General features: G+C 38.4%; 1 protein-coding gene across 1 annotated transcript in view; it reads left to right on the forward strand.

Annotated features, from left to right (window-relative positions):
• Positions 1 to 19337: 19337 nt before the first annotated feature.
• The window catches only part of pamr1b (peptidase domain containing associated with muscle regeneration 1b), a 28353-nt gene continuing 23863 nt past the window's right edge, over positions 19338 to 23827 (forward strand). The window contains exon 1 of the mRNA XM_046859949.1: positions 19338 to 19536. Coding sequence (XP_046715905.1) covers positions 19410 to 19536 — 127 coding nt within the window. The 5' untranslated portion in view covers positions 19338 to 19409. The remainder of the gene's footprint in view (positions 19537 to 23827) is intronic.

Consider the following 23827-nt stretch of genomic DNA (forward strand, 5'->3'; position numbering starts at 1 on the left):
CATTCTCCCTGGTGTCTGGGACATATCAAGAAACCAATCAACAGAAACCCAAACCTAATACTTTACTGGCTATAATTTATGGGCACACATACCGGCTGTCACAAACACACACACACACACACACACACACACACACACACACACACACACACACACACACACACACACACACACACACAAACCTTCACACAAGGTGTTTTACTACTAATGCTAGTCTTTACTTCTCCCTTTGCAGTCCAAACATTAGCACTGAAAGCAACAATCATTTCATTTCTGCTGAACTCAAACTCAAATTAAGGGACAGTCATTCTCTATTGTCCTGCTTTGTGTATGTGTATTTTGTATTATCTAGCAGAATATAAAGATTAAAATAGTTAGCACCATAAAAATGAATGAATTATCTTTCTTTCTTTCAAATGAACTGATATGCTCCTTTTAATACATACAAAATGATTACCCCAAGACAGACAGGTACAAAAAAAGACAAACTGGAAAACAATTTGTGCTCTTATGGGAAATATGTCTATTTTTAACAGAGTCTCTGACTGTCATTATACATGTTTTACAGAGGAGCACAAATGATGTCAGAAGTAAGTCAGTCAGTGCAATGTTTGAATCTTAAGCCTTTCTTTGAACAGTAATTGCCACACGGCAATATGAGGCAATATAGATGGATGGATGGAAGGATGGATGGGACACATATTCATACCTTGGGTTCCCAAAACACCTACCAATATGTTTTGTGGGCAAGACTGAAGTGGAGTCCCTGGAGCTGTGAGGCAGTACTTTATTTCACCCTCATGCAATAAAACAATAGTGTTTGAAGATTTTTCAAAGAAAAATCAAATTTTTCTTGTTAGATATGCTGAAAAATAGATATTTATTTATTTCTGATTTGGTGAACACTACAGGTTAAGAATCAAATGCCCAATCTTTTTAGCTGCAGAGATACCCTGATGCTCCATTTAATGAAAGCAGATCCGTTCTTTATGTGAACTGTTAAATACGGCAGCACACAGGCACACTTCATAAGCCTCAGGAAGCTAAAGGCTAAATCTGCTGCCTCTGCAGGCTGTTCTTTTACTACAAGGATCCTCTGTGTGAATGTTCGTATGGGGTCCTATGCTCTGAAAATCTGCCATTTTCAATAATTGAATGCACCTTTATTAGTTTGCCTCTGCCGGTTTTTTGGCATTTGGTATTCTCTGATAAGGCAGCCTATGGTGTATGGTTGGCTTCTAGGCTCCTCTCAAACACTCACGAGAGTAGTGTAACCTGGAAAACATCAGAGGTTTCTTTGCACGTATCTTCATCCGTCACATTCAGTGTCACTTTCAGTAATCTTGGATATCAGCATTATGCAGATGTAGTGACTAATTAATTCCGAAAGTGAGACAACGACCATAAATATACCACAATATAACCTCATTAGGACAACAAGCCTCCAATCTTTCAGATCACTAGCTATACAGAGGCACCATATAATCCTCTATTAAACAATTTAGGCCAATTCTCCCTCTGTAACTGGCTTACTGACTTCAGAATTTTATAATAGGACATCAAATTAGCTAACAAGGAGCTTGAAAAAGTCAAGACAAAAGTCAAGGCTCATTTCAATCAATTTTTTGTAATGAAATGCGCACGACACACACAGCTGACCCAGGGAAAGAAGGTATTTAGGTCACACAGCCCATTAGGATTAGCGATTGTACTCTCTATGTTTTCTCTGAAGATTTAACTAGTGAATGGAGGAGATGAAAGTGGAGCTAGTAAGCTGCCAATGCTCAGTCACATCACATCACAAAGGCAGGATTCCATACAAACATGACCCTTCAAAGGCAGTTACGTGGTTAACATGGCTGTGACTGATGTAAAAAAAAAAAAAAAAAAAAAGATGAGCTCAATGGCAGCGTTTTAGCGAACAAGGCTTTCCCCTAATATCTTCCACATAAAACCTTTACTCAGCATGGTGTTGGGAGAGTAAAAATGACATTTTTCTATCAATGTTCTGATCCACTGCACCAGTAATCCGATTCACACACCATGAAAACTCAAACTCTGTGCAAGGGCTATTATATAGAACAATAAAAGCTCACATGAGGAACAGTCTCAACTCTCAATGCAGCAGAGAACGGTGAAGCTATGGCCCACAGGGAGCTCTGAAGTCAGCCAGAACAAGCTAGAATTTAGTTGAAAAATAATTGAGCATGATATAACCGTCCCAGTGAAGGATGAGCACATAGTAATTGCGAGTCATGGTGTTCACTGGATGTAAAATATAGCTCATAATATACATATCACACTACATTGTCATTGAGTCTAAAAATAGGCTCAGTTTTAATGCCTGAGGATATTAAAATGTGCTTTATATATGTAAAAAACCTACTTTGCAGGTGCTGTGTATGCATAGCCTAAAGAGAAACAAAAATATGCGGTACATAAAAGTTCAGTTATTAGAGCTTATTCTGCCTTTGGAAATTAAACATCATGCACATTATTATTTCTTGTTGGGCGTCATGCAAAGCACACAAGCACGAAGCATGGTATATGTTCATATATTGATATCTTGAACCTGGCTGGTTCTTGATTCTGTTCAGGACAAACAAGCTCCTACTGTATCTGTGTGTATTTACATGCTTACATGCACATTATACTTTCTAAGCAAGAACATTTGCCTCCAACAGGGACAAAAAGGCACCACATAGCCATCTTCATCACTGAATTATTTAAAAAGCCTGGGATGTGGTGATATGCTCAAACTATCTAATGAGCTATAGAAGGTTGCTAGGACACATGTGCACACATTCAGATAAGCTGCATTATCAAGTTTCAATGTTTGATACTATAAGAATTGATTAGGCGATATAAACCACCTAATATAAAGGATGAATAAGGACAAAGAAAAACCTGATTTTCTGTATACTTTTGATCCGCAAGCAGTTACAGCTAAAACGATGAGAAATACTCATACTGATTAGCAGAGATGGGTTTGGTTCACCAGGCCATCACACCTACTACAAGCAATTGAGTGGCTCTAAAATTGATCAGTGAGGTTATTGCTCCCTCTAGCGGTTAAGATAAAATAAACCTTTATTCGTCCCACAGTGGGGAAATTTCTAATAAATAAATTTCAAATTTTTAATAAGTAGAACTCATCCATCTTCCCTTAAGTCTTTATCTGAAAATGTTTATGCTGAAGAATGATTAAACCCAGTTAATTATTATTCAAGAGCTAAATAGGGAAAAATCCAGAAAGGCGTGTAATTATTTTCTACACTTTAGTTATGCACTTAAACCCTTTAACAGGATTTTTTGTTTCCATTTTCACACACATTTATACTATTATTTAATGATGGAAGAAATTAATTTGTGGATCAATTTCGGGCCATTTTATACAGTATATATAATCATGGATAGAAAAAATCCGTTGATTGTAACTCACTCAGTCACATTTGAACTGAGCCGAAGAGCTTCCACAAGGGGGAGCTTTTAACACTCAAATAACATTTTTGTGTTTTCATGGAGCACATCTGGAGTGAGTCGTCATTAAGTAGTAAGCTCATAAATGCATGGAATGATCAGTTTAGCCAAAATGATATTAACCCCAAACATTACTATTTAACCATGTAACATGTTTCACATAAATGGCACTTTGCAGGTACATCTGTGCTTAAGATACATCACAGTATGCTAGAGTACACATCAAATACTGAATGTATGTGTTAGACATAGCACCCACCACCATAAAAAAAAAAAAAAAAAAAAGGACAACACTATTATTACTATTATTATTGACATTACATTGCTGCATACATCAGCCAACACTGGAAGCACCATTGCATGTAGTATATTTATTCTTGTATTTGCCCCTGTTTTTTTGAGCAGGGGGAGGTGAATGCCAACACTGACCTTGCATACCCCTCAGTAAATGTGCAGTTGCACCCCTGTACCAGAGAACCATATATACATGCTCAAATCTCTTTAAATTCAAAGGGATATTTCTTTCCTTGTTTTTTTAAATTGGCCTTTTATTCTTACCTCCCACACAAATATTCACAAATGTACAAAAAGAGACAGACAAGCATGCATGCACCCACGGATATATATACACACGCTCTGTGTTACTGAATTCCCTCATAAAAGTGCCTTTCACACTTGCACTTTTATGTGGGAACTCAACAGTACATTGTTTTGGAAAATACGTTAGGTGTGAACACAATCCAGAGTTGAAGTTCTGAGAAGATTGATGCAGCAATTGTTTGGGATAAACCCTAGCAATGAGAATGACCAGGGAATGCTTTTGTGTGAGTAGACTAATTGAGAGAGTGATTATTTTTCACAATATGCGCTAGTGACTTTTGAGGCAGCTGATTAGAAAAAAAAATATTAACTTTACTATTCAATTAACAAAACTTGCAAGATGAGCGAAGCTCGCTGCGAGTGCAGCATAACCCTCGTTTCTTCTCTACAAAAAAATCAGCAATTTCAGTCTTAATCGCAAACTGTACTAGCTAATGCTCTGGTGTAAATTATACAGGAGCTAAGACTATACAGTAGCTTCATTGCATTCTGACATGCTGAGAAAATAAACATTCACTCTAACAATAATTATCTTTTCTTATTATCGTATGCCATTAAACTCTGCTAGCAATGTTTCTTTTATTAACTTCTCGTGGTGATAATGAAAACAAAGACAAATCTAGAATTAAAATGTAATTGAAAACAGAGTATTTTTTCAGTCCAATATTAATTCCTGCATTCTTGTGAAATATTAAAAAACCTGTTCATAAATTATAGTCATACAGAATCTGAATATAAAAATGCATTTGGTATTTTAATCTCTTTAGACTCTTTACTTGTTTACTTAAAAATCAGTTTGCATTGGACTCTGATTGCTGCTTTACACCAGATCAACACTGCTGCACGTCAGTCCTCACAACCCTGTCGATCTGTCTTCCACATGGCAAAAATAATCCTTTATTTCACATAGACAGAATTACTTTGAAGCTTGCCGTTAAGACTGATCTTTTGGGTATATATATATATATATATATATATATATATATATATATATATATATATATATATATATATATATATATATAAAATGAAGAACAAAAGGGATTAAATATGGAAACTTAGCTGCCATGGAGAACCAAAACAAACTGTAAGTGTGATGTGTCTGTTGCACTTGCCTCTGGCCAGTCTTACATGTGAAAAACAGAACCTGGGTTATACACACACTAACACGCTCACCCCATACCCCACACCCCAGCACGCACACACACACACACACACACACACACACACACACACACACACACACACACACACACACACTCACAGTAGGTGGTGAGGTTTGGCTCGGTTCAGTTTACTGGTAAACAGTACAGATTTAGAAGCATTGCTATGGTATTTTGTATGGTTAGGAGGTTTTATTTATTGTGTATTTTGTGTATTGTCATAGTTATTATATGTTCATTGACTAGCTGTTTTCCATTCATTTTTTCCAGTTGCAAATGATTCATACAAGCTATACTTTCCTATGTGATTAAAATGGGCAGAAAAAAAAAAAATAAGGCTTAGTAAATTTAGCAGTGGAAACAAATAGGATTGCGAAAGCCAAGTGTAAGATGAGAAAATAATTTGATTAATAGTATGTATATGACTATACAGTTTTAATAGCAAAATAACCTCAGATAAGATGCAACAAGCTACTCTAAGTGTTTTATAATGTAGGTTGTGGTGCGGTGCAATATTCTTCTGTACATGATACAAGTACATTTTAATTCATTTAGATGTCATGTCATGTACTCTAGGCATGGTGCTTAAACAGTATTTTTACCAAATGTGTGTTGATAGAGTCTGAGTATTTGGAACTTTTGGCACTGTTGCAATGTATTAACATTTTATTTTGCACACTGTGGCTGTCATGTCTGTCTGACTAATTTGGCTACAAATACTAAAACAGGCTTTATCTGCTATCTTAGGTGTCTAAGCAGAATACAACAGAAAAACAGAATGCAATGCTGTACCGATTATAAAGGATATGCTAAAGAAAATGGCAGTAGATTCCATGAAAATAAGTACAGTAAGTACAGGGTAACACCTCTCCAGCTCTATCCCATCTGGACCAAGCTTCTGAAAACTCCTGTAAAAGCTGTTATAGAACGCTCAAATAGCTCAAAAATGAACATACAAGCTTCAGGTTAGATTAGGACCACACACACACACACACACACACACACACACACACACACACACACACACACACACACACACACACACACATATATATATATATATATATATATATATATACACACACATTTTCTTTACTTCTTTTTTGTTTTTCCTCTGCACTTCCCATTATGTTTCCTCTCGAATACCATGGCATTCACCACAACTGATAAACCCTCCTCAAACATTTATCTTGCTTACATGGTTCCACCTTTTAATACTGCCCATAATAAAACAAAACAACAAGACAAACATACAAATAAAACCAGGTAATATCTGGAAGTACTGGACTTTTTAAAACAATATTAAAGATACAACTACTTTCACTTTAAGAAAACGTTGTTATGACATTCAAGAATATTTAGTAACACAAAAAACATTGAAAGAGATAAAGAGTTAGAACAGAATATGAGGTATGTTATTATGCTGTATAAATGGAGCTTTATGCAGCTTGTGAAACATCCTAACAGTAAGCCATTACTACAGTCCAGTGTCATTTAATTTAATGTAACATTATGTTTCTTTTTAGAAGTTTGATAGCTGTTAGGTTAAAACATTTAGGCACATGAAAGGGTTTCATGTAATGAAATTATTTCAGTATTTTGGATTGCAGGAAAATATTCTAATTGCTTTGCTTATATGATTGTACTTATCTACCTTAAGTATGGGTTTGTCTTGTGATAAATTTTACTATATACTATATACTACACTCACTTATACTTAAATATTTACAAAAACTGTAATTTATGTGTAACATTTTGTATAAAATGTGGTCAAATGTGTCAAGACACCTTTCCATTATTGAACACCCTATTGTTGCTTGAACATCCTATCTTTGAAGATATAAGAGCTATAAGATCTTTGAACGTGATTGTGGGATTTTCTACTTATTTAGCCATTAGTAAGGTGATGTTGAGAGAAAAGATTTCAGACTGAACTGCATAAAATATACCTGTTATTATTTTGGTTCTCTCAGGTGAATGTTAACGTTTATTAAAACAGCTAGGTTCAAGAAGAAGTCTAAAATTACATAACAGGCCCTGCTGGCTTATAAGTACTACTTTAGTGAAAGTAAAGTTCTTTTATGTAGCTAAATTCTAAGGTAAAATTTATTACAAAAAGTATTTTATATGTTAAATTTACAACTAGTTCTCCAGATAGTGTTAGAGTATGATTATAAGTAATTACAATGCCTCCACCTTGGCCAGTTTAACGAGGGTGGTACAGTATACACTGTAGCTATTTGTATTTAGAGCTCCATATTTGTTTGCATTTAATCCAATTTTCTGGTAGACAAAAGTATGTTAAATGACTGATGATTTATTGTATTTCTTTTGCAGTGACCAAAATTGTTACTCAAATAGCTAAAGTTTAGCTCTCCTAACTTCTTTAAATTAACTGGTTGTAAATGCAAGTTTGGATCAAAGGCACTGGTGCTACATTTGTTATGTTATCATGATAAAATGTTTAGGTTAATTAGAATAGTTAATGATTATGTTCATGTAAAATACAGTGGATATAAACATGTCTACACACCATTAAAAAATTGCAGGTTTGTAAAATAAAAAGAAATAAGAAATCCAGAAATAACAGAAATCCAGAGAAAAGAAAAAACATTATTATTGGGAATATTTTACATGAAAAAACTACATCCACAGCATAATTGCTGTTTCTCTTTCAGCAAGCAAGAAAACCAAGCACACCTTCCTGTGTGTGGCTTGCCTAGGAGCGGAACAGACTAAGTTGTTTCTTAAGGGAGCCGACTGCACAGATTGCGCTTACATGTCTTTGGCGAACACCCCGCTTTTGGTGGGCATTCCTAGAGGAGGGTTCCCCCGCTCCTCACAATTCTGGCCCTGCTCTCACTGAGGCTTAGCTGCGTGCTAGTTCCTGGGGCTCACAGATGGACCTTGCACAGGGTTTCAAGACGGGCTTGTCACTTTCTCCTGCCTTACCTGCTTGGTCCCGCAATCGTTTGCAAGGTTTCTTCCCCTTGCAATGAGAGCATTCAGCTCCGCCTTTCTTTCTCTGAGGAGGTGGGGTGCTGCACTCTGCAAACTGGAGGTTAAGGAGCCTCATAGGAGGAGTGTTACATGCGTATCAGGCTGACCATCTTGTGCGATTTGACGGGGTGTGTCTCACTCTGGTGGGACCTGATGAGGCTCTGGTCATGAAAACAAGAGGAAGACACTTTCCGGAGAAAGGAGGCTATCGAGGTGGTCCCTCTATCAGACAGAGAGTCTGAGTTCTACAGCCAGTACTTCATAGTTCCCGAAAAGAAAAAAAAAGAGTTGCGTCCTATACTAGATCAATCTCAGCTAAACCGCTCACTAATGAGGCTCAGGTTCAAGATGCTGACCCTCAAGCAGGTCATGTCTCAAATCAGATCCAAGGACTGGTTTGTCACGAGAGATCTGAAAGATGCATATTTTCATGTATCCATCCTTCTTACAGGAAGTTCTTGAGGTTTACTTTCGGGGCCAAAGCTTACCAATATCGGGTCCTTCCGTTTGGGCTTGCCCTCTCACCCCACAATTTCATGAAGTGTGTGGATGCGGCCCTAGTCTGTCTGAGACTTTAGGGCATCTGGATCTTAAACTATATCGACGATTGGTTAATATTGACTCAATCAGGTGTCATATGGGATTTGACCCTTATGAAGGACAGAGAAGGACAGTCACTCACTGTCAAACAGTTACATAGAATGCTGGGGTTAATGGCAGCAGCGTCCAACGTGGTTCCACTTTTCCTCTTGCACATGAGACCCCTTCAGTGGTAGTTTAAGACCCGAGGGTTTTCTGGGATGGGCAATCCGCTCCGTACAATCAAGGTCACATGGTGAGCTCTATGTGCCTTAGATGTCTGCTCTGCCCAAGGTCTGTGTGGAGGGCCCCATCTGCTGTGGCACATCAACTGCCTAGAGATGCTGACCATGCTTTTAGCCTCAGAGGTCACCTTGTGTTGGTCTGCTCGGACAACACCTCGGTGGTCTCTTATATCAACCACCAGGGGGGTCTGCACTCGTGCGTCCATGCCAGATCCTCCTGTGGGCCCTGGGAAAGCTGCTCTCCTTGAGGGCAGCATACATTCTGGGCCATCTAAATGAAAGAGCAGATGCCCTTTCGAGACAAGTGCTGAGACCTGGGGAATGACGACTCCACCCTCAGGTGGTGGAGCAGATCTGGGAGAGATATGGCAGAGCTCAAGCAGACTTGTTCTTGACTCAAAAGATGATGCATTGTCCCCTCTGGTTCTCCCTTACACCTCCAGCCCCTCTAGGGTTGGATGCCAAGGCTACGGCCGAGGCTGCGCCTGTACGCCTTTCCTCCTATCATGCTGCTTCCGGGTTCTGGAGAGAGTTTACTGGGACGAAGTCCACCTTCTCCTGGTGGCCCCATGGAGGCCGAGCAGACCATGGTTTGTGGACCTGGTAGCCCTTCTCGAACACCCTCCCTGGGAGATTCCTCTCAGGAGGGATCTTCTCTCTCAGACAGCTTTGGCTGTGGCCCCTAGAGTGCCTGTGTGTGACCTGGCCATTGTGTTGGAGGCTCTATCTGAACCCCCCCTTTAAACCTTTGGCCGAGGCATCCTGGAGGTTCTTCACAGGTTCTGGCCAGTTAAGATCTTCAGGCCCTCATTTCTGGAGTTCACTCTAGGCAGGAACACATCCTCCTAGAACAGGGTACAACCCTAAGGTGCCCTCAGTTGTCCCACGACCCGTTATGCTCCAGGCATTCTATCCTCCTCCTTTTCTGGCCCAAGACCAGAAAAAGCTCAATTGGCTGTGTCCGGTGAGAGCGCCGGACATATACGTACACAGAACCGAGGAGAGGCCGCCCTGCGAACAATCAGATGCTTAGCAGATGGATTGTGTAGGCGATCGCATTCTTCTATGAGTCCTCTGGTTGCCCTGCTTCTTTCGGGGTCAGAGCGCACTCAAACCCGTGTGTGGTAGCCTCTAAGGCTTGGTCCTCTGGAGGTTTCCTCTAGGACATCTGCAACGCTGCGGGCTTGTCTACCCCACTGACCTTTTTCAGGTTTATAACCTTGACCTCAGTGTCACTCCTGGCCCCTGTCCTTTGACCTAGCTATGCTCTTACATGAGGCAGGGACTGGTCAGTCTGACTCTTGTTCCCAAAGCGTTGTTGATGCCGCTTGAGTTTTTGAAAGGGATTACGTATGTTACCCTTTACGTATGTAACCCTGGTTCCCTGAGGAAATAAGATGCTGCATCTCCAGGCCACACTGCCGGCATCCCTGCAGCACTTCTTTCCCTTTTCAGAAGCTAGTTCCAGCTTCACTCTATGTGCTTTTAGAGCTTCCTGGTCATATCGTCACCCTACTGGTGATGCCGCGCTTTCCATTGAATGGATTACACACGGATTCAGAGTGTCGACAACATGGAAGCGTTTTCAAAGTGTTGTTGACGCAGCGTCTTGTTCCCTCAGGCAACCAGGGTTACATACGCAACCTGGAGACGGTCTGTCTGAGGTCTGAATACCCTTACCAACTTATACTTTGTGGACGCACTTTTTGCCTTAGTTATGGCATGGAGGTTTTATACTGTAAATAAGTCTCTATCAAGTTCACACACGTACATTTTGTAATTTTATCCCACTCTTCTTTGCAAAAAAGTTAAAGTTCCTTCAAATATGCATGGGGTTCTCCTGTGCATGGCATGTTTTTGCATGTTTTTGGGGGGATTGTGGTCTGGGCTCTATCTGGGCCAAAACAGGACTTTTATGAAATCATGCCTTTGCTGATTTTTATGTGCACTTTGGATCATTGGCATGCTGAAATGTGGAATTCCTCTTTATTTTCCAGCTTTTTGGCAGTGCCCCTGGCCCAGCTGAACTTCAGACTATAACACATTTTCCCACATGGTTTGGGGGGAATGAATTAATATTTTTGCATAATTCAGATGAGCTTACATATTATTTTTTGTAATAAACAGCTTCTGCCTTTTCACCCTATTGCACAGCCCAGATTTGTGCAGAATACAGGAGCTGATAATCACATGCCAGCAGTGACCAGTAACTGCCAGAAATTCCTGTAGTTTATTTAGTGTTGCAGTTAGACTTTTGGTAGCATCCCTGATATTGTTCTTTCATCAACTTTGGAGGGTTGTCCTGATCTCTGTCTATATGGTGCCACATTTTCTTCACTAAATGTTGATGGTTTTGACAGGTACATTCGATGCCTTTGATATTCTTTTATATCCCTCTCTTTTTAACAATTAAGTCTAGCAGTTACTTTGGCAAGTCTTTGTGGCCCATGAATCTTAGTAAAGTAGAATACAACTACAGCTGCTGGTGCTCCTGCTGCAAAAGGCCTAGCTAGTGTCATGTGTCAAAAAATGGAGTCTTCTATATTTTTTTAAATTTTGGGATCACTGTCTCAATCTTTGTAGTCCTCTGTTATTAATCCATATGGTTTCTGTTCTATTAAAATTGTTTTATTTTTCTGCTTACTGTTGACTGATGATGGGCTCATTGTAAACAAATGTTATTCTACATTGATGTAAGTATTTTTGGGTATAAAACTTGAATTCCTTAAACAGTTTATCTTAGGTCTTCTAATTAACTCTATTGTTATCCTGAGCCAGAAAACATTCCACTGATTTTCCATCATGTCATCAGTTCTAGCTCTGAGCTAAACCACTGATCCCCTGTGCTCAAGCAATGGAACATTATCTTTCTTATCCAAGGGATGCTTCACAAATCACATCAGGATAACAATTACAATATGTATGGAGTTTCATGAGATAAGGTTGATGCAGCCCAGCCTGTCCTCTTCTTAAAACAGCTGTCCTAAATAGGCCTGAGAATATAAGCATGTGTCACTCTGTCCTAACAGCTGTCCTAAATAGGCCTGCGTATATAAGCATGTGTCACTCTTATAAATATTTATATTCTTCATTATATAATATATTATGCTTATTTTTCCATTATTACCAAAGCACATATGTGTCAAACTCAAGATGATTTTATAGAGATCTATTATTATTGTTATTAATGGCCCGGCGATATGAAGCGCTGATAACACAAACTACAGATCCCATAATGCAGTGCTTCAGCTGCCTTACCAAACGCTAGACTACCTGGGAACATCCCAGCTTCAATCAAGTCGAGCTTCTGTTGATGTATTTAACCCTATTGTAAAGTTATTTTAAAGCCCCCCACAATCGTGAAGAGAAAAGTGGATTCTGAAAACAGAGCCTTTCAACACCGATGGGATTCTGAGTAGATGTTTACTGACACTGCCGGTAAACACGTGTGTCTTATTTGTGGAGCGAATGCGGCTGTAATTAAGGAATTGAATCTAAGACAGAACTACAAGACAAAACATCAGGAGAAGATGAAAAACCTGAATGCAGAGCAGAAGATACAGAAAGTAGAAGAGATAAAGAAGAATCTGACATTTCAGCAGACATTTTTCACCAGAGCAAAATCACAAAGTGAAGCTCCTTGAAGAGCTGCAGGATGCGACAAAATGGCATAAGAGCAAAGAAAACTGAATGTTTTGATTTGTTTTTATTTAACTTTTGCTGAAAAGCACAAATTCTAATATTTTCAGGGGTTTTTTTTGCAGCATGTTCATATTTTGAATTTGTATAATTTTGACAGGATATATTTTTATGGTGAGCAAAATATTTAAGTTATTTAAGGTTTAAATTGATTTATTCTGGAATAATATTCCTGTCTGTTTTTATTCATATTTATGTTAATACATTGTTTTAGTGTGTTCAATAAATGTTTATCCTGTTCGGCCCGTGACCTAAAGTGTGCTTTGAGTTTTGGACCCCTGTGCAATTTAGTTTGACACCCCTGGCTTAGCACATTAGTAATAATTGCTATTGCTACAGTACATGCAGTTCTTCTGTGGATAGTATTAGCACTAGTTACATGTAGAAGTACAATTCAGTACATAACAATTTTAATTTATGTTAAAATCAGCTGAATGTTGTCAATTGTGTACAGGGAGTGCAGAATTATTAGGCAAGTTGTATTTTTGAGGATTAATTTTATTTGAGGATTTAATTTGAACAACAACCATGTTCTCAATGAACACAAAAAACTCATTAATATCAAAGCTGAATATTTTTGGAAGTAGTTTTTAGTTTTAGCTATTTTAGGGGGATATCTGTGTGTGCAGGTGACTATTACTGTGCATAATTATTAGGCAACTTAACAAAAAACAAATTCATACCCATTTCAATTATTTATTTTTACCAGTGAAACCAATATAACATCTCAACATTCACAAATATACATTTCTGACATTCAAAACCAAACAAAAACAAATCAGTGACCAATATAGCCACCTTTCTTTGCAAGGACACTCAAAAGCCTGCCATCCATGGATTCTGTCAGTGTTTTGATCTGTTCACCATCAACATTGCGTGCAGCAGCAACCACAACCTCCCAGACACTGTTCAGAGAGGTGTACTGTTTTCCCTCCTTGTAAATCGCACATTTGATGATGGACCACAGGTTCTCAATGGGGTTCAGATCAGGTGAACAAGGAGGCCATATCATTAGATTTTCTTCTTTTATACCCTTTCTTGCCAGCCACGCTGTGGAGTACTTGGGCGTGTGTGATGGAGCATTGTCCTGCATGAAAATCATGTTTTTCTTGAAGGATGCAGACTTCTTCCTGTACCACTGCTTGAAGAAGGTGTCTTCCAGAAACTGGCAGTAGGACTGGGAGTTCAGCTTGACTCCATCCTCAACCCGAAAAGGCCCCACAAGCTCATCTTTGATGATACCAGCCCAAACCAGTACTCCACCTCCACCTTGCTGGCGCCTGAGTCGGACTGGAGCTCTCTGCCCTTTACCAATCCAGCCACGGGCCCATCCATCTGGCCCATCAAGACTCACTCTCATTTCATCAGTCCATAAAACCTTAGAAAAATCAGTCTTGAGATATTTCTTGGCCCAGTCTTGACGTTTCAGCTTGTGTGTCTTGTTCAGTGGTGGTCGACTTTCTGCCTTTCTTACCTTGGCCATGTCTCTGAGTATTGCACACCTTGTGCTTTTGGGCACCCAGTGATGTTGCAGCTCTGAAATATGGCCAAACTGGTGGCAAGTGGCATCTTGGCAGCTGCACGCTTGACTTTTCTCAGTTCACGGGCAGTTATTTTGCGCCTTGGTTTTCCACACGCTTCTTGCGACCCTGTCGACTATTTTGAATGAAACGCTTGATTGTTCGATGATCACGCTTCAGAAGCTTGGCTATTTTAAGACTGCTGCATCCCTCTGCAATATATCTCACTATTTTTGACTTTTCTGAGCCTGTCAAGTCCTTCTTTTGACCCATTTTGCCAAAGGAAAGGAAGTTGCCTAATAATTATGCACACCTGATATAGGGTGTTGATGTCATTAGACCACACCCCTTCTCATTACAGAGATGCACATCACCTAATATGCTTAATTGGTAGTAGGCTTTCCAGCCTATACAGCTTGGAGTAAGACAACATGCATAACGAGGATGATGTGGTCAAAATACTCATTTGCCTAATAATTCTGCACTCCCTGTATATTGTAAATATTTCAAATGCTAGCAAATGTCAGACACATACAAGTTGGATGCAAGTGCAAAATTTACATTTTATGTTTAAGATCAATGTGGATTTAGATGTTAGATAGATCATCAATAGATTTGCAATCAGCAATCAACCAATATAAATACAATGCTGGGATACCAATTATGCAGAGCAAACAGGCTCAATAATAAACTTTCTTTCGGCTTCTCCCGTTAGGGGTCGCCACAGCGGATCCTCCGCACGTTTGATTTGGCACATGTTTTACGCTGGATACCCTTCCTAACGCAACCCTCCCCAATTTATCCGGGCTTGGGAGCGGCACTGAGAGTGGCTGGGGTTGGTTCCCTGACCGGGGCTCGAACCCAGGTCGCAGCAGTGAGAGCGCTGCATCTTAACCACTAGACCACCAGGGGACCGAAACAGGCTCAATAATGTGATGGCAAAATACACTAATGGAAAATAGTATTGGGACACCTGACTTTTCCAGCCCTATGTGGTTCACTGACATGGTAATGATATGGTAGCCATAGCAACAGTCATGTATTCAATACCACTGGCCTCTTTCACCTCTAAAAAGATGTCCGTGTCAGAGCTTTCTAAAAGAATATTATTAAAAGAAAGGTTGCATATATTTGTGACAAGTAATCTGTTTTAATATATCTGTTATTACAACACATTATTAGGATAAGACTAGATGTGATTCAACACAACTATGCTCAGGTGCATAACAATCTCACCGTGTTAATACAGGATATATATGGCAGATTTTGACTGTAGTGATGGACAGAAAAAAAAACAGCTGCCACCCTAAAACCTGAAAAAAGCACATGAAATTGAATCCTAAGTGTGAAATTATGCGAATAGACTACCATTCAGCAGAAAGACAAAGACAGTCACTGTGAGAATACTAAATCCAAAGACATTTCAAAAACAACTTAAAACCTGAAAATGATGAAAAACAGTGACAAACTCAAACTCCACTGAGATTTCTGAATCTTATCCAATAAATAATTTTCCTGTGAGAAAAAACACAATGTCAAAGCTCTCAGTGTCAAAAATCATTGTCCACAAACTGATATTCGCAATGTATTCCATATAAAGCTTGTGTTTTGTTGTTTATCCAACAACTAAAAAAAAGTAGATATAAGGTTATAAGAGATATAATATATAAGGATATTACAGTTATAGCAGGGTACACCGACAACCCCTGAACTTGGGTCAGGCCAGGGCCCAAGTGTTATAGAAAATGTACCTCATGCACCTGGGAATCTGGGCATATTCTCCTGTGCCTTATCTGTTTTTTCCATTTCATATTTGGGGTTTGGCTTCTTCTTTATTAGTGAGTTTGCCAGCTCTGACCTTCTGCTTTTTGTGCAGTATTATGACTGTGGAATGTCTCTGCTGACTTGCCTTCTTCCCATAATGCATTCTGGTGATCTGACCCAGTTGTCTAGCCATTTAGGTTTTCCCTTGTCAAAAATTGCTCATATGCTTATGCTTGCCTATTGTTCCTGCTTTCAATACATCAACTATAAGAACTAAAATTATGATTTTTATTAAAATTATATTTTAATTAATAATTATATTTTGATTAAATTAGATTCAGCCACATTTTTTTGCTCTCTTGTTTTTGCAGTAATGATGAGTGAGCACAAACCTCAGGTGAGTACTAAATATTGCCAATGTATATCACCAATACATGAAATGCAGGATATTAATTCACTCTGGGAACAATATGATGGATGATGCTGTAAACACCTTACCTTTCAATGCTTGTGTGTAGTATCCAGGCTTAGGATTTACACCACTGGCATGCTGAGCTGCATTTATGGTAAGTCAATTACCCGATGTGCAACCCGGGGTTTTTGTGTGATTTGTACTCAGAGTGTTATGCATGGAATTTAAAATGCAAAGTGTGTGTGGGTGTGTGTGTGTGTGTGTGTGTGTGAGACAGTATTCCCAGAAAAAAAAATTAAATTGTGCTCCCTATGACAATTTTTATAGACAAACATAATACATAAACATATTTTAATTACATTTTTATTTTCATATAATGCTTTTTACAAAGCAGTTTTACTAGAATCTGAATGTAATTATAGACTAGTAATGAGCAAGCCAGAGATAAAAGTTGCATGGAAAATCTCTGAGATCTCAAGAAAAGAGAAACTTAAAATTAAATACATCTTCTTCTGAAACCAGATACAGCAGTTCGATTATAAACTATGATATAGTACTCAGCCATATATGCAGGTAAAGTGTACTACCGTAATTTCTGGACTATTAAGCGCACACAAATATAAGCCGCACCCACTGAATTTTACAAAGATTTTTATTTTGAACATAAATAAGCCGCACCTGTCTATAAGCCCCAGGTGTCTACACTGAAACTAATGAACTTTACACAGGCTTTAACGAAAGACAGTGTCTGTTACACGGTGTAACGGGTGAAATATGTTTTCATGCCCGGTTGTTTTCAGCGTCATGAATGATTCGCATTTCATGTTGACAGTCCGAGTGAGCTGCAGGTCAAACATCAGAGGAACTACATCCATATTTATGATGTGGTGCGGCCCGATTCAGTGGGAGCGCATCTGATTTTATATAAAGAGTTTCATTGGTTCACCTGAACCCGTTTGGCAATTTCATTGGTCTAATGTTTTGGTGCTCAGTTTTTTGGCTTGAAGTTTGTGAAAATCTATAAATAAGCCGCTTCGTTGTTTAAGCCTCGGGGTTCGAAGCTTGGGAAAAAAGTAGCGGCTTATAGTCCGGAAAATACGGTAAATTTAATGGATATTTGGTATGGGAATATTGTAAATATGAGAAATTGGGATAGACAAATGACAGATATTATGATTACAGGAACATGTTTAAGTTCAAATCTACTTCATTCAGAGGAGGTTTTCTAATCACATATGTGCATACATTTCAATTATTAAAACCTGAACAGAAAGGCATTCGGATTTATTTAATGCAGTCTGTACCCAGTGCATTTGCACAGTCATGATGACTAGCTCACAGTTCCACAACATCAAAAAGACCCAGATGTGTTGTGAGAAATGGTTGAGTCCATGAAGAAGGTCAGAGTCATCCCCAAATGACCCCACTCGCTTATAATAAACAAGTCTGCATCTGAGCAAACATAGTGAAGCCAAAAAGAAGTGAGTGGATGCAAAGAGTGTGGGATCAGCTGTAATTCTGTTATTTTTGGACTAGCTCACTGATATATAATCCCTGGAATGAGTTTAAGCTGCTTATGTTGTAACTGTATACATTAAAACACCCTGCTGATCTCTGTTCAAGCTTCCATTCTCTTATATAATACCAAACACATTAAAAGACAAGAGACGGCAGCCAACCTTATAGTTTAATCAGCTTTCTTTAGTGTTAACTTTTTCTTTTAACAATGGTACTGTAAATCAGAAAGTAGCATTAAACTTCATTTACAATGGGTGAAGATCGTAAAACATGCACTCAAGGGAGGAGGAAACACACAAATTTGAGTAAAAGTACTGCTAATGTAGTAATTATTCATTTGAGTCGAAGAACGAGTGATGAAGAAAAATGTAATGTCATCTGGTGAAAAAGTACTTGAGCAATTCTTTTTTTTTTTTGTTTACATTAATACAATTGTGTCAGGAATATATATTTAAAGTCTCCATTACCCTGATTATAATAACGAACATAACAGCAACAAGATAACTAAATAGCAAATTTGGGGTCTTAGTTGGGGCCTCTTATTTAGCTAGCTCATGTAAATTCATGAAATTATAGCTACATAGATAGCTTTTTTAACATTTCTAGCTCTCTTTGCTAACTAAATCTTCAGTTTAACTGGCATACAGTTTACCAGGGTTACATGTATTATAATTAATAATTTATGTACAACAAATTAGAAATCTATTTTATCTTATTTTATTTTATCATGCTAGAAAAATAACTGTTATGCTGAATAATGTACCCAGCTACTTTAACAAGAGCAAATTCATTTCAGTACCTTTCATCCATGAACATTTGTTAAAGCTTTGCATTAATCACTGATGCCATTCAATACACTTTCATAGCTACTTAAAAGTATAATCCATTCAGACTACCTCAGCTTGGCACAAAGAACAGAAATAGTTGATACGTTAGGTTCAGTAACATGAGAGAGACTTTAGTTAAATGTGTGGAAGTCTATGGGTGGAATCTACACTCTTTCATCTCGATTGATGTTCCCCAGTCAGAATCACACAAGTGGTGTTTTTTTGGACGTCTGTTCCATGTTCAGAGCAGATTGTGCGGCCAAAGTGAAACCTGAAGCCAGGATAAATAGAAAGAAATAGGAAGACAGTGATACAGAGGGAAAGAAAAGTAAAGATAGAAATAAAGGGAGAAATATTAAAGTGAAAATGAAAGAGTGAGAGGAAGAGAGACAAACAATAGAAAGACAGACAGAGCTGGAGGAGGAGAATGAGAATGTGAGTGCCAAAGAAAGAAAGAGAAGAGTGCCGGTTTTGGGGGGAAGAGAGAGGAAGAGAGAGAGGGAGAGAGAGAGAGCGCGTGTGTAAGAGGGAGGGAATGAAAGAGTGAGGGGTGATGTCAAACCAGCTGAGCTCAGAAAGTAAACAGCGCTCCAGAGAGCAGCATGCCTTCAGCGGCACGGCTGCAGAGGCAGAGCCAGCGGCAATGCTGCATGCTCCCTCACACCTCTCTGCTCTTTATCCTTCTTCTCATCTTAATCCTGGTGCCTGCAGGGATGGCATGGCCATATGGTAAGTGTCTCATATCTGTCCATTTCAGTTCTCTCTATGACCAACATTTAACAAGAATCTCTACCTTGATCTTTTGTTCCCTTAAAGGCAAGATCAGCATTTCTTTACCTCCTTTCTCTTTATTTTTTCTTTCTTTAAAATGGTCTGTATGACTTGTGTTCTAGATAACTTGTGTATGGACAATGTTGCTGTTGTGGTTCTCTTTGTTTTTGCACTTCAGCATGCTTTAAATCATTTCTCTTAGTCACACTTCAACAGTTAGGACACATTGGAAAGCCAGTGGAAAATATTTATGCAAGACTGTTCAGGATGTTCCTAACAACAACAAAGAAATCAAGTCACAAGACACCTCAAATCACTCTTCAGGAATCCTGGGCAACTCCCCATAAGTCTGATCATGTTTTGAAGGGATCACCCCTCTGTTAAATTGTGTTAGTTGTTATTAGGCATTGAATTCTCTTGTGGTCACCCAAAGCATGTTTGTGTTTTGGATAACTAAAGTATCAGATGCCAAAATGTGAAGAATTTCCCCCTACGTACCGATGCTGATTGTGAAACAAAACAAAACAAAAGATGAATCTGACTCTTGATTCTGTCTGAATCTATTACTCAATAATAGTTGAATAGAATGTGTGTTGGAAATAATTACACGGGTGAAAGAAAAAGCAATTAGTGTCTTAGTACTTGAATAATCATTCTTTCAAATGAGTGAAAAACTAGTTGTGATAATAGGGTCAAGGATAAAGCCACTTGGCTGGAAGGAAAAATGAGAGAGAAGTTGCTGCAAATGGCACTGAGTCAGTCACCAGGTTAGAGGTGAACTCAACAATGATGCCTCATCAAGATCATGAATCATCTTCAGCTTTTTGGGTGAGATCAAGTCTGGAAAATGCAGTTGTGTTACAGTCTCAGAACAGAACCTCCTTTAGTAGTCTAAACATATTTTCCTTTGGAACTTGTTTCAGGGATAAAACTAAACCATGTAATCAGGGTCAACTGAATGTTGACTGAAAGTTGTTTTTTAATCATGGTCAATTCTGCATAAAGTAAAAAAATTGTCAATAGGTATGGTGGACAGTGGATTATTACAGTAGCATTCCAGGCAAGTCCACTATCTTAACTTTAGAATTGAGGTTGTGAAAAAGGCTCCTGCTTGACTTCAGGTGTGCTCCTATTGTTACAAGTTTTAAATCAATAATAAACCATTCATTTACAAATTAATTTCATCTGTATATTTGTGTTATGTACCATATATTACTTCTTAGATCTCTTTGAGTTTATTTATTTCTGTATACTTGTATTTTATATACTCTTAACTTTGTACAGAAATTTTGTCATCTTTTATTGTTTTAAATGAATTTTAAGTGAAATTGATTGTACAAGAATTCTTAGTGGAACAAAACACACTTGAAAAAAGTTTAGATAATCTGAAAGTTATGCCTTACCTCACATGTTAATGCATAAAGGACCTGGTGAAGGAGACACCGTGGACACATTCATTTTGTTTGCAATTTCCTTTGGAAACAGAAACGTTTACTTATCCAGAGATATCTAAGTTTAAAAATGAACAGTGTTTGTACGTATGTGTGTGTGTGTGTGTGTGTGTGTGTGTGTGTGTGTGTGTGTGTGTGTGTGTGCTTGCAGAAACCCTGAGGATTTTCCTTTTCCATGCCTGCTAAATCACTCAGGCATCGTTTAATCACTAGTACAGCTGTAGCAGAGAGTAGCGTGCAGTGCTACAGTCGGCTTTTTTTCCGCACTCTGCGTCAAAACAAATACAGTTCACTGGCACAGCGACTGTCTGTTTTCTCTCAAAGGTTCTTCCTTTTTCTTTCATTTTCTCTAATGAATTTAAATCTTCTCCCTATGACATTCTACCCTTGCTTCTATGAAACTAAAATACTCATGCTTTGAACCACAACCGAAACCAAACATATGAAATCAACCAGATTTAACCGAATTTACTTGATTCTCTTCTCCAATTTACAAATGACTACTAACATACTGAAAGCACTTTTTATTGTTTAAGATACAAGAGTTTAAGGATAGCATGAGCTTGGTGAACACTCATATAGTTTTCCATGGCAGTTAAACACGCTTGGAGGAGAGCATTAACTGCCCTATTCTTTTTCCGTAAACAGATAAAAGCCTGTGAGATCAGGGGCAAATTATGCTCACTAGTACTCCTGTTATCAGATAGCTAGTGCATTACTGGTAGTTAATCCTGCTGCCTTTCAAAATTTTCAACAATTGCAACACTCAGGATCGCTAAATCATCCAACTTTTTATAACGTTAGTAAGGCGGGAGGGAAATCATTATTGATGACATAAGCAAAGTACAGTATGCACTTTGTTACCACAAATTGAGCTTACTCTGTGAACTGCAGATCCAGAATTCAGCACCATCTGTGACTGTCTGCTCATGTTTTGGCAGACACTAGCCCCATCAGCTGTAGTTCCTTGCTTAGTTTTGGGAATCATCCTGTAACAATTGGAGCAGAGAGAGCAGCCAGCAAACCAATAGAGAAAAGATGAGATGAGACAACGGCAGCTGCATGGCCTGGATGGCTCCAGTGTAAAATCAGAGCTTAGCTACAAAAAACATTTGGTCTCGGTGTCAAGTGAAGCATTGCATTTGGCTTCCTTATTGTCTACACTTAACAAGCATATCAACTTTAGACCATGCCAATATACTCATGCAAAATAATTATTATTCTAAAGAATCAGCATTATTTAAGTCCAGTTTCTGTTAAATACTAGTCTAATTTGCCTAACAAACAGTGCAATTCACTGCTAAACTCTTTTTCTTGATTAACTTGAAAGCATATTCTGTTCAGTGTTTTAATATGTTGCAAATGGGAGATGACCACAGGAGTATTTTTAGCTTTGTGATGAATAAGCAAGTTAAAATTCCTGCAGCAGTCCTCAGCCCATCAGACACAGACTGAAAACGTTCTACTGTAGTTCAGGCCTATAGGGGGGTTAAAGGTTTTATAGATTAGCTGGGGTCACAGTTAACTAACAAGTCCTGAAAAAAACCTGGAGGAGATTTCAGAGGCCTTTGTTCCCAGTGATACTATCAGACTCTGCATTCACTTCAAAACAGATCTAAAACCACAAATCTACATGCTGTAATTCATACAGGCTGTCTTCAAATCAGCTGTCCATGTGAGCATAGAACAAGTCTGTACAGAGGCACTGGGAGAAGTTGCCGTTGCTTTGGGTATAATTTAGGAAATGCTTTGGGAAGGCAGTTACTTGGGCAGTGTCTTAGAAGACCTTTGGCCTGTGAAGCAGAAGAGGATCTTCCTTGGTGTTCTGAGTTTGGAAGCTATTTTGAGGGATATTTTTGTTTTTCTGATGCTTCTACAGATGCTGGACAGAGCTAAGCAGTGCACATCTGGAAAGGAAAAAGTAGATAGCAATTATACAATCCAATAAAGATAAAAGCAAGATTTGCTTGAATGCACTGGAATCTGAAAACCTGGAATGCATACTGTAAAACAGAGAACATTTAGGTTGTCTTGGCCTATAATGAAGAAATGGACTGTGGCGAGAGAGAGAGAGAGAGAGAGAGAAGAGGAAAAAAGGGAGAAAAAAATATATAAGGCTTGAATGGAACACAATGAGCAAAAGCCAAAAAACGTATATAAAATGTAGTAAACAAAGTCTATAAAATGTTTTTTTAAATGTCAATGTTGTGTAAGCTGTATTTATGTTCGACCTATATTAAAGATTTTTGCAGGGTTTGTTTTTTCCCCAAAGTATTTCCAACCATTTTTTCCTGAAACCCTTCGCCCATTATGTGGTCAAATAATGCTTTTACCCAAAAATATCTAATTAGATCATTATAAAAAGAAAAATAAATACACACACACACACACACACACACACACACACACACACACAAATTTGCACAAATGCACACATAGACTCTCTGCTTGTAAAATACAGCAGCAGTTTTAACTCTGTAATCTGGATGCAATTTGCAGGTGTTGAGATGCCTGCAAGAAGATGTGCGTGCTAGCCTAAATATTAACCATCACATTATTAAATGTAAACCTGCTTTCATATAATGGATGGTAGTGTTTCAGAGAAACATGCATGATTTTAAGATCAGAAGTTCCATATGTTCCATATGTTATATAGGTTATATATGTTGACTTTTCCAGACATACTATATGTGGTTCTTCCTCGGACTGTTACCACAAAACGGGAGGCAACCATTATTTAGGATGTCTTTGAATGCGGCAGCATTAACGTTTTTCCTTTATATAAAATAGGAGACCCA

Source organism: Silurus meridionalis, chromosome 10, assembly GCF_014805685.1.
Source record: "Silurus meridionalis isolate SWU-2019-XX chromosome 10, ASM1480568v1, whole genome shotgun sequence".
Lineage (NCBI taxonomy): Eukaryota > Metazoa > Chordata > Actinopteri > Siluriformes > Siluridae > Silurus > Silurus meridionalis.